Source organism: Lipophrys pholis, assembly GCF_963383615.2.
Source record: "Lipophrys pholis genome assembly, chromosome: 12".
NCBI lineage: Eukaryota > Metazoa > Chordata > Actinopteri > Blenniiformes > Blenniidae > Lipophrys > Lipophrys pholis.
Genome location: NC_137641.1, coordinates 23,368,919 through 23,381,780, shown reverse-complemented (window position 1 = coordinate 23,381,780; position 12,862 = coordinate 23,368,919). Strand labels below are relative to the sequence as shown.

The 12,862-nt window shown below is 41.1% G+C and overlaps 1 protein-coding gene across 1 annotated transcript in view; it reads right to left on the bottom strand.

Annotated features, from left to right (window-relative positions):
• The window catches only part of LOC308118078 (pappalysin-1-like), a gene marked incomplete at its 5' end in the record, with an annotated part of 92,081 nt that overhangs the window by 28,773 nt on the left and 50,446 nt on the right, over window positions 1–12,862 (bottom strand). Inside the window, 4 exons of the mRNA XM_080477308.1 lie at window positions 3,942–4,116; window positions 7,240–7,453; window positions 7,632–7,767; window positions 8,923–9,033. Coding sequence (XP_080333434.1) covers window positions 3,942–4,116; window positions 7,240–7,453; window positions 7,632–7,767; window positions 8,923–9,033 — 636 coding nt within the window. The remainder of the gene's footprint in view (window positions 1–3,941; window positions 4,117–7,239; window positions 7,454–7,631; window positions 7,768–8,922; window positions 9,034–12,862) is intronic.

Sequence of the window (12,862 nt, the reverse complement as noted above, 5' to 3'; positions counted from 1 at the left end):
AGTCCTCTTTGCAGTTCCTGCTTTAACTGACTTATCCCAGTGTGGAGGAGTAGTGGCTCTACTTCACTCTGTCATGGAGAGGCTGCCGCATGCATATAGGTTGTTTTCCACCACGTGCATCCATGTACCAAAGTTCATGACCACAGATGAGGATGGAGAGGTCCCTACCTGGTTCGTGACTTTTGTTTGCATGGAAAGGCTTGAATAGTCTAGAGACCTCCAGATGATCAGGGGCCGGAGGGTGGTGCGTGCCGGCAAACAATAACACCCAAGAATCCAATGTGTCCTGGTCAAATACACTAAGTTGTAGGCCTATTTGGGCGTGTCGTGTTCAACATGGCCAAGATGTGAGTGAAGTAGATCCATAGGCAACAAACTATATTTTTACAATGCTTATCATAATCAACAAAACAACCCCTATCTCCTCCATAGTAGTAATACTAGTAGTCGTAGTAGCAGTAGCAGCAGTAGTAGTATTAGTATTATGATTATTGGTATTATTAGTAGTAGTTGTAGTAGTAGTTTGTGAATTTCCCCACGGGGATGAATAAAGTACCTATCTATCTATCTATCTATCTATCTATCTATCTATCTATCTATCTATCTATCTATCTATCTATCTAGTAGTGTGTCATTTATCATATTCTTGACTTCATGGAAAAACACTTTCAGAACTTTCATTTTTACTAGTGAGGAAATGTTTTACTCAGACGTGGAGATTTTATCTGCCTGAAATACAAAAGTGTTTCACCTGCAATTTATCACAGGCAAAATTCTGTTTTTAAAAAAGGTTTGATTCTTTTTTCAGATAAGTACTTAGCAGCACACTTCACATCAGAGAAACAACAACAACAGCCATGTGTCATTTTGATTGAATGAAATCCTTATTATAGTTCATCATTTCCCAAATCAGTAACCTGAAAAGCAACAGTGATTTCAGCAAATGGAGATAACTTCCACCTTGAAATGTCTAGATATTTGTATATTATTTGTTTTCACCAAGCCAAAACTACGTAAAAGAAGGTGATGTGGTCAGGGTGAGTTATATCGCAATGGTTTAGCGGGCTGCTGTTCGGTGGACAATTGTCAAGCCCACAGTCTTTCTTTAAAGGGAAAGTCTGTGTGAGTTAGATGTGACTTTTTCTGTGCCAGCACTCAGTGTTCCCCCGACCACTTCAAAGAGCGAGGGGGATAGGAAAAACAGACAGCAATAAAAAAACACATATACAAATCAAGCAAGTGAGGGAAACAGATTTGTTCCTAAGATAGCATTATCTAAGAAGGTGGTGTTCCCAGAACCACTTTGACAGCACTGAATGAAAAATGTAATTGGCTAATGAAAGGAGACAAGATTGTGCTTTACACTGCACTCTTCAACTTGTGCGGAGAAGTGTGCATCTTTGTGAGGACTGGTGTGGGCGAAAATTTATTTGTAAAAAAAAAAAAAAAAAAAGTGTAAAAGGAGAAATGAAATAAATGAAATGTTAAATGGATTTCACTTTTTTTTGCTACATTTTCACCACTTCTGAACTCTTTTTTTTTTTTTTTTTACTGCCTTCATACACAAACAATGGCATGACAGCCAAGGGGCTCAATAGTTTAGGGCACTTTCATATATTGACGGGGCAAAATGGGAATCAAACCACCAATCCCGGTGACAGAAGTAAACCTGCACGGAAAACCGAGCTGCAGCAGCCTTGAAAGAATGGACCTTCTGTGAATTTAATACCTTGAGGGTGTAATGCATTCATTTATATCTAATCAACTGTAAAAGGTAATAATGTACAGTATTTACATTTGATACAGGCTGAAATTGTGTTTCTTTTGCGGTGTTATGCAAAGGCTTCTTTTATTCCACTTCTCTTCACAGCTGGCAGTTAAAGAAAGATCACAGTTATGTCCACATCTGGACTTAAAAGCGAGCAACAAATACAGCTGCTAAAAGTTACATTCAACTCTGGAAACGTTGAAAGATTTATGTCAAAGTTTAACAGTTCTGGACTCAGTGTTCATACACTAGGAGACAAAATCTGAAACGGTAAGAAATGTCCGAACTGAAAAAAAAAGATTTTTGGTTTGGAGACGATTAGCAAGTTAGTATTTCAGATTTAGGACAACTTATGTATTCACTATGAATATTTGGCATTTGGTTTCTTATGTGAGCAAAATATCACTTCTCAAAATTAAACTGATAAGATACCTCATTATTTAGTAAATACATCCACAGGTCATCTGTGAGCCGACACCAGCTATTGCAGATATACAGTATAAAGAGCTTAAAAAATTATATTTCAATGTCTCCACTCGCTTTTCTGTTCTCCCATCACCCCCACTTTAGTTTCCTGCCTCCCTTTCTCAAGAAGCATTATTTACCATGAAACAGCGACAGTGATAAATAGCCACAAAGTAAAATGTCAATCGAATTATAATACTATTACAGTTCTGCGCATATTCAATAGAGAATAATTTGGTGTTTGTATAATGTTTGTTATGTTATAATGTTGTATTTTTGTGAGCGGATATACTGTACATAAGTAGATATGGACTTTTAGGAGAAGAGAAAAGACAGCTGACTTTGTTGTCCTGGAAATACTCCAAGCTACACATTATAGTGGGAGCATGTGGAAATATCATATATAGCAAAATATAAGGTTTTGGTCAACATCAGAACTAAAAGCCTTGATTTCTAACTTAAATTTTTTCTTATTGCCTTTCCATTACTAGCCTCTCTACTTAATCTTAACTCACACGCAACCTCATATGAACACACACACACACACACACACACACACACACACACACACACACACACACACACACCCACACACACACACACAGTACAGTCATGTTTTCTTTTTTTCCAACTAAAGCACACATAAAAACAAAATTCAGCTTGTTTTCTGAATGTCCTATCTCTCTCGGGGAGCATTAATAGATTGTCTTGCAGACAGCTTTACATAACCAGGGAGAAGGATAAAGCGTTTATATGGCCTTTACAGCAGCTTGGCCCCAATCCAAAAGGTTTACGATGTGGTGTCAACTACCCTGTTTGTTTGTTTACTTGTAATGTGCATGCATCTGTGTGTATACTGTATCTGTATGCATCTGTGTTCTGCCTATGCAAGAAATTGTTGTCTTTGTGTGTGCACCGCGTGCATGCACGCATGTTTGTATGTGTGTGCCGATATCTACATGAGAGCATTTAATGTAGGCTGTTTCGTGAGAGCAGTCGCAAAAACCTGCCCTTTAACAGAGACTTCAATGTGTGCAAAATGAGCAAGAAGACAGAGAGAGAGCGAGTGAACGAGGGAGAGGGAGCAGACACTATGCTATGATGTCATCGTCCCGGTGGAGTAGCAATACAAAGTGACTGTTTGAGGTGATGGTGCAGCATGCTCAGCAAAAGATGAAACGTTTTTATGTCTGCTTGTAGAGAATAACGCATACATGTGTTCTGTGTGTGTGTGTGTGTGTGTGAGTGTGTGAGTGTGTGTGTAGGTACATGCGTGTCTTCATGCCTATGACATGTGAATGTGTGTGTGTGTATTTGGTGTTCTCTGCTCGTATATGTGTAGCGAGATAGCGGGAGGAGGAGACTCGGGGCTCCACTTCCCAGTGCAACACTCATGTACCTGGATGTTTATGATGTCATTCTCCCTGGTGGCTTGCCATGCCAAGCCTAGTTTTGCAGGTGACAAAATAAATGCAGAGATAGAGAGGAAAGCAGACTATTTTGGACCCTTATTTATGGAGATTTTAGTACTTCATTTGGCATCCGTGCATGTTCATGTGCACATTCACAAATTTGTATGCATGCTCCATTATGCTGCTGAGATGCTTCTGCACTTAAGTGTTTTCGTGTGGACGGCTCTTTGAGCAGCCGGCGCTTTAACTGCCTTACGTGTGCTGAAACATGGGTTGGAGTGTGTCTGTGCATTCACCTGGCTCTTGATGATGTCATCGTCCTGGTGGACTTGCAAGACATATCCAGAGTTGCAGGAGATGGTGCAGCGGTCTCCATTGTAGAAGTGGCGGCCAGGGCTACTGCACTTCAGCTCTGCATTGCGGATTAAGGGTTCCTGGCAGTCAATGGCTTCACACGAATAATGTACACAACTATGAGAGAGAGAGAGAGAGAGAGTGTGTGTGTGTGTGTGTGTGTGTGTGTGTGTGTGTGTGTGTGTGTGTGTGTGTGTGTGTGTGTGTGTGTGTGTGTGTGTGTGTGTGTGTGTGTGTGTGTGTGTGTGTGTGTGTGTGTGTGTGTGTGTGTGTGTGTGTGTGGGCACGTGGTAGGGGGTTGTGGTAAAAGAAAGTGAGAAAGAAACAGGGAACAGAGAGAAAAATGATGAAAGAAAACACTTTAACTTACAACCAACTATACATTTTGTGAATGAAATAACACTGCAGACTTCCAAACATCGAAGCACATTTGCTCACTAACAGACAAGCTATGCATCAAGTCAACCACATCCATCCATCATTGACTGCTTAACATATCGAATCAATAAACCACATGGGGAAAAGATTGCCATATTTGCTGTGTGCGTAAAAGGGTGTCTCCGTGTGCGTAGTTTGTGAATTGAGAGCAACAGGATGGATCATGTGTGGGCTACAGTGGGAGAGTTTGGTCACAGCTTTGTTAGGAGCCTGATGGAGAAGGTTTTTAATGCTTTTGGAATGTTTGGATGCCCAAGGCACCTTTTTACAGTCCACATTCTACAGTATAGGTTCCCCTCCTGAAGGCGAGAAGGATGCAGAGAGAGAGAGAGAGAGAGAGAGAGAGAGAGAGAGAGAGAGAGAGAGAGAGAGAGAGAGAGAGAGAGCCTGTAAGAAAATACAAGTCTGGAGAAACATTGTTAAACTCACTCCAGCGTTAGTGGAGTCTCTATTTTTCTCTTTTCAGCCATTAATTTCCCTACTTCTATAGCAAGCATAATATTTAGCTTTCTTTGCTTTATTCCCCCCAGATTAGTAATGACCTTATTCATTTATATTATTCCATATGTCCTTCATTTCCTACCTTTCTGTCCCTCTCGCTATATCAACTCAGGCTGACAGAAAGCTTAGCTGAGCAGGTGAAGACTGGTGATATAAAACACACTAGTAGCGGTCCCTTACGTCTAGACTCCTTGAGGACTAGGAAAGCCTAGAAACCTCCTCTGTGGACACTTTGGCTTTGAACAAACTCTTTGTGGTTTTCTGCGAGTCGCTCTGGAATTTATGACATAAATTACAATTAACTACCTGGAAAACTATCCCCCACCCCTGCAAATGAGAATACAGTATACTCCACCAGAGAATAGTAAGTACGACTCAAAAGACAGTAAAACAGGAACGTAAGAACAGAACAAAAACTTTCGCAACATCACTCTTAGATTAATAGCCAAAACTCAGCAGTTCTGCATGCAGGATGAGGCGACGAGAAGAAAAATTGAAGAAATGAATGTAAACTGAGAAGAAAAAGGTGCGAAAAGCTGAGACAAAAGAGAAAACATACATGTGCATGTGCTTGCAGACAAGCATGGAACATAAAACTGAGTCATGTTAATAGCTCCTGTTGTTAACAACTCAGGGAAAAAGGGATGTGGTGTTTTGTAGAGGCATAAGTATTACGGGAAATATGCTGCTCGGCCCAGGAGAACGATGGAAGGAAAGTAGGAGCAGGAGGCACAAAAAAGGGGAGAATGGCAGTCAGTAAGGGAGGAAGATGACGTGAAAGTAAAGGATGAGAGGACAGAACAGGATAGCAGCTATGATGGAAGGGAGGAGGAGGGGAGAGGTAGAAAAGCAGGGGGAGGGAAAGAGACGGAAATGAAGACGGAGTCAAGCAACATGCAGGAGAGAGAAAAGGATAGCTTGGAAGGTGATCTGCTGAGATCAGGGGATGATTAATTATGGTTTATTAAGAAAAGAAACAGATCAATGGCAAAGAAACACAGCCCGGGTTTTCCTTCAAAAGTTGGAAGGTCATAACACTGAATAATAGCTGATTGTTATATGATTATAATGAAAATTCAACTTGTAGCATGTTCAAAAACTTGTGAGGATAAGTGGGATTGACTCGCTGGCTTGTCCTCATGTGAGCATAATGGTTTTCAGGAGCCTCGAGAAATTAAATGAAGTGGAGGGAATATGAAAGAAAGAAAAAGTCAGCAAGAACGCTGGGAGAAAGTGGCTATGTCTGTGTGTGTGGTAACAAACAATTTCCTGGCTGATGCAGATACACAGCAGTTTTAATCTATTTAGGTACTCTTGGATGTCTCTCTGGCACACAACAAAAGCCACAAACAGCTCTATCTCTCCACACAGAACCACTGACCATCCATTCTTTGTGTATTGTGGGGTTTATTAGTGCATTTCTTGTTGAAAGGCGGGCGGGAGCATCGTCCCTATGAACTGTCTCATGCATGACAGTGGTGTGGAAATTGGTAAATTGTGGTTCTTCATGTGTGTGTGTGGTCTGGTTTCACTGCGTTTGTGAGGAATGACATCATGAGGCTCGTAGTTAACATTAAAGGTAGAGGACAATTTCAATTGTGATTTCACAGCTGAAAAAATAGTAGTACATGTCTCAGTGGGTATTTATTAAATATCACAATTTTAAGTTGATACGTTTTCATTCAGCATTTATAAATCGTTGTATGAGCAGCACAGGAAAAAGTTGAAATATAGAATAAACTCAAGCCTTAAGAATGGGCCATTTGAGTACTTTTTAAGTAGTATTAAGCATCTTAAAGTATTTACTGTAGGTACTATATTTACATGCAGTGCCTTCTTCAGCCTCAGCACAGTCTAAAGCAAACTGGGAGGTAAATAAGATTTAGTGATGGAGGCAGCATTGCAGGCTTTTTGTTGCAAATTTGCAAAGCTCTGCAACAGGTCCAAATTAGCTGTAAATTTCCCCAGATTTTGCTTGTTATTGCTGCATCTTGGGCAGATGTCTGAGATTAAACAGCTTTCTGGCATCATTACTAAATGCATGCTCGCTGATGTTTTCAGTTTGAACAATCCCATGCAGAAACATAACCAAGCATGGCTTGTCTCTTCTTGCGTGCTTGTGTTTCCGTGTGGTTCTTCAAAGTTGTTGGACGGACAATTTAAAGTCAGCATTAAAGAGGGACGGGATGTGGCCTGATGTATTTGATCAACAGCCTTCTTTAAAGCTTATCTAAAAATGCTGTCCCGTTTGAATGCGACACATAAAAATACCTGATCTATTCTCCCGTTTCTCAAACTTACCTCTGTCCTGTTGGGTTGTAGATTTCGTTGCTTTGGCAGCCACTTATTGTGATTGGGTCAAAAGACTGAAAGGAGCGCAGTCCGACACCCGAGATGGCCACGAAATGAGACGCAAACATGACTAGGATGGCCTTGGTGTGGTAAAAGGCCACTGACAAGTCATGGCTCACTGGGATTACCAGCGGGTTAGTGCGGCAGCTCAGTCGCCAGTCACCTGCGGGAAGGATTGTGGAGCAAAAGACAAAACACAGCACAATAAGGTAGAGGCAAGACAAGTTTAGGGGACCAAAACACCCTACCCCAAAGGTACAAAAAATGATTAAACCGGGGGCCTAATGGCATGCTGGTGTGGAAAGAGCGACTGAAGTTTGATATAGTATTACAGTTCTCACCAAGACTGTGGATGCCCTCTTTGGTATCCACCAACTGAACAGTGATGTTACACTGTGTCTGGTCAATGTAGTTGGTCCCATCGGCAGCCAGGTGTATAATCACTGCTGCTGCCACCATCGGGTGAGAAAAGTAGGCCTGAATGAGGTTTGAAAAAAACACACAAAAAAAACACAGGGCATTAAGCTGAGCACAGTTTCACACCATCCTCTCTACTTATTTTCAAATGCTCCTGCCTGGAATTAAAATAATATTAGATAAGTGAGTTCACAAAGAAACTAAAGCATAGATAAAATAACCATATTGTAAGTTAAAATAGACTTTGCTATTGCAGACTGTACAGAAACAGTGTCTTGCCCAAAAATAAAGCTTCTTTCAAAGGATTTGACATTAATATTTTCTCAAGGATTGATCCGGGTCATTTGGGGGCCAATGGGAAGTACTGGAAATCATTGCTAACATTTTTTGATTGTTAAATTAGTGCATTTATTTCCTCATCTTGTTTTGTTGGCTCAGCAACTTCTTTCTTTTTTAAAGAGGATGCATATGATTTCTTCATTTTCCACTGTCAACATTAATATTTGGTTGGACATGTCCCCTTGGTTATATTGTTCTCTTCAACATCTGGTCCTTCGGTTAAATTAGTAATCTATTCAACAGAATCTTCAGCAGCTTCAGGTATCACAAAGTGTAACATTCGTTCCACTTTTTTTAACTGAGGAAAACATACATAAATATCCTCAAAGTGAACTCAAGGACTCAATAAGTCCAGCCATAAACTTACTAATCAGATTACTGCAGGTTTGAGTTTTATTGACATCTTATCGCAGAACGACGGGTGACAACTTTACCCAGTGATTGACAGCCCATAGAACTAATGGCAATTTGGAGGGAGGCACAGGAGGGCAATCAAATTACCGAGGTGACGGGTGTCCCTCTTTTACACCACTGAAAGTCTTTTCCTGGAAACCTGATCTTTTAGTCAAGTCATGAACAGACAATCTTGTAATGAAAACCAAAGGCCAAGTGAGGGGATGACAAGAAGACAGAAATACACCTGAGTATGTATTCTCCAAACTTCTTTTCCTAAAACCATAATGCAGAAGCATCACATAGATTACCGAATGCTTCATCTCACAATCCAGGCACCTTGGTCACTTAACTCAATCAGATTCAGGTGACAGGACATTTGTTTGACATTAATTGTAGTGGAACATAATTACATATTAAATTAAAATAAATAAATAAAGTATTTCGGGTGCCAGCGGAGTCATAATGAATTATTGGTCTTACCTTAAGCCAAAATGTAGAATAGACCCAGGATGTCTGACGGGCCTCACGACAGGGGAACCATGCGTATTGGGACACTCCATCAGAGAGATCAAACACCTTGGACTGACATGTCTATGGAAACATGAGAAAATAGAGAAGAAACCTTTTGTGGCTGCCAACTTTAAGTTGATGGATTTGTAGAAGTATGCTTTGAAGTAAATTCCTCCACTCATCCAGTCATTTTCTATACTGCTTTATCCAACTTAGGCTTGCAAGGAGCTGGAGCCGATCCCAGCTCATGGGTGAAGGCAGTGTAAGCCCCGGATAGGTTACCAATCCATCACGGGACAATCATGGAGAGACGGGCACCATGTTTTTGGAGAAATCACATGTGCACAAGGAGAACAGGCAAATTTCACACAGAATGGCTGTAAACTGTGAATATCCTCACTGTGACCACTCCCCCCCACCGTGCAGCTCGGCATGAAGAAAATGGAGAGTATAACTAAGGATATTTTCGGCCATCGATCAATCTTCCATACAAGTCTATTGAAGTTAGGGTTGCGAGGAGCTGGAGCCGAGCCCAGCTGATTATGGCTGAAGGAAGGGTACATCTCGGACAGGTGACATCATCCTGAAAACACTCACATTCACAACTACAGGAAAGATAGAATCATCAACCAGCCTCACATGTTTTTGAAGGAGTACCCAGAGAAAACTCTTGTGTGCAAAGGGAGAACATGCAAACTTAAGGTTCCTTAAAGAAAGTTAATATAAAACATGTGGTGTATAGTTGAGGAAAAGTCTGTTTTTAATTTGTTCCGGTGCATTGATAGATTTATTTCAGCAGGAATTCAAATTCCAGTAGTACCTATCTATGAAAAAGCTTTCGTTTACTTCAAGTCTTGGGGTTTGACAATGCTGTGACCCCTGCTTTTTTTTTCCACAACTGTCAGCGATTTGTGGGCTATTTGGAATGACGTGCAGCCGACGTGCATTGTGTGCAGCACAGTTTGTTTGTGTCCTGTCAACAAACTCAGCATCCTGTCATGTGTCACATGCCCCATGTCCCTCTACTCTTCTTCTGACTTCGATTCCTCCGGCTCTTCTACATATCACCAGTGTCCTGAGTTTTTAAAACTCTGTCGTATAAAACTTTTCTAATATGAGGAGAAAAAAAAGTTGCATTTGTAAGTCTATGTAAGTGTATAAAAGTATTTAAGCGCCCAGACATCAATGAGATGAGAAGAATAAATCAATGCAACCAAAGGTGGGGTGGTCTATGCATCTTGGAGAACTTGCCAAAGTTCGACTGTGGATTTAGGCTGTCTCAGTTGCTTCTGTCTTTTCATGTAATCCCAGTCTTACTGAATGATCAGAGCTCTGTGACGGCCAGGCCATCTGCCGCATGATTCCTTGCTCTCCTTGTGACTGAACATCATTTTTTGTGACTCCGGCTGCATGCTGTCACGCTGCAGAGTTCCTCTGTGAATGCGATGGACAGTGTTGTACTAGTTGTCCATGCTTAATTGCGGTTAACAGTTACTCATATAAAAAAGTAATGGAGTTTCTTTACCAGCTGATAAGTATAAAAGTAAGTAGTAACTTGTGTGTTGTCTCTTAACAATAAAGCGTTGTACAGTTGTATCGTTGCAGTGACTTATTAATAAGCCGCCAGCAATGTCATGCCTTTTGCCTGAGTGATTTGCAAGCACACATTTTTTATTGCTATACTTGTTGGTGACAAATTCAAATCCTGGGATCTTGAATAGCAGTCACTTCTTAGCCATAATGGGCTTGATTTACAAACATCCAGCATGAAGCGTGCTAAACTACAGGCGCACACAATTAGATTGTGCTCTCAGTTTGCGTGCATTATGTGGGTGATCAACTGAGAACAAACGTGAGTAGTGCAAAACAGTATTCAAACTAGTGTTTGGCAGGCACGAGACCCTTATTGCCCAAGAATGGTGTACTGGAGAGTTTGCCAGGCAGTGATAAGGGGTGAGTGCTGAACCTGCTCAAGCACGAAGTAACATGGAGTTACAAAATCTTTACATGGCAGATGATCTGTTATCAAGTTAGACCGTGAGTCAGAATGCGGTCCACCAACAAAAGTTGTGGCAGGCCAGGTGAGAAACGCCTGTCCCCACAATAACAGCAGCATCTCTGTTAAAGGCTGAACCGATTTACACCTCCTTTTCAAAAGCTGCAAAAACACAGTGAACCACACTGTATTTTATACATTATCTAAATAGTATATATACCCCTCCTGGTGTGTTGCATGATCTGGGCAATATTTCATATACATTGAGGCAAGCATGCTAAAAGGATAGTGTGTGTTATTTTTGCAGATCTGTTGGACACTATCTAAAGAGTGCACCCCCATTAGTAGATTAACTTTCACATGTCACGTTTGTGCCCATTTTCATTCACTCAAATCATTCGTAGATCAGACTCTAAATCATATAGTGTAAGAAAGTTTATGAAATCTGGATTCAATTACAACCTGACCTTAGACAAAACATGCACGACAGAACTAAGACACTACATTTTTCTTTATAAAAAATACTGTTTAGACTTACAGGAAATTGAGTTTGTGAGTTAAGGTGAAATATATGACAACCAATAGCATCTTCAAAGGCCCACCCGAGAGAAGCTACACTGTCTTATAGAATAATTCCTAGAAACCACATGGAGGCTTTCAAATTAAGGAATCTGTAATCCTTCACAAAGAAAGAGTGGTACAACCAAGCTTTAAAAGGACAATAAATGCCATTAAATTCCTAATGTTAGTTGAACATTGAATAATGACACAAATATAGAAAATGTAAGATCCCCTCAGACTATTGAGGAATAGATGAACACAGATAAAGGGGAGAGAGGACACATACCCAAGGACGGTGAGTTTCGCCCGCTGCCCTGAGCTAGTGAAATGAGACACCAGTAACATGAGAGTTTTGCTAGAGAAGCTACTGTAAGATCCTGCCACCGTGTACAACTGGCCAGACCAGCGATATGTTCATATATCTGTCCCCTGGATCTGTTGACATGACCTTTCAGCTCAGAGCTGACGAGGCAGAAATGAGAAATGCAGGTGACGAAAACACCTGAGATAGGTTGTAATGAGAGTTTGTTCCCATTTGAGTGCAGGTTTGTAGATTCAGACGCAACCCATCACTGCAGGTTTGTGCAACCACAGTTGCTAGAGAATAGCGCCAGAAAATAAAGTAATTTGCTCAATTTCAAAGCAAAGATTAGTTCTGAATCGAAACTGATGGAAAAGGTTTCTTTTCTAAAGCAACGCTTTCCACAGAGATCACATTAACTCTCCCTGCCTAGAATTATTCATACGTGACCATACATATGCAAATTTACTGAAATCATGTGATGGACTGCTGACCTTTTCAGGGTGTACCCTGCATTTCATCTGGGGTTAACTGTTTCAGCCCCCTGTAGCCATATTCAAGATGAAGAGTGTATTCAAGATGGATGTAAGGATGAATCTATCCTCAGCTTTGTCTTCCCGGGGAGAGCAGGTGACAAAAACCCTCTCCTTGTGTAAATTGATGACTCCTTTGTGTACACATAGGTGGCACAAGCTATAGCTTTCCGCCACACTCCTCCTCCTCTCATCCTTTCCTGCCCTCAAGCAGACACTCCCCACCCCCACCCCCACCTCCACCCTTTGTGAGCATCACGTCAGCAGGAGGCAGTTCACGAGTTTGCCTCGACTCATTACGCCGCTAACCAACCCCCGTGCAACAGCTACCTTCAAGGAAACCTTTAACAGATTTGGCTCCGATTTGGTTCCGTCATTAAAAGTGGGGGGAAGGGCGGCGCTCATCACACATTTTTTACACCTATTGAATATGCAGCCAAGCGAAGCTACTTTACTTTCACACTTTCAAATTTTATTCCTTCATCCATCCATCAATAAACCTTTACTCTGTTTGGGGTC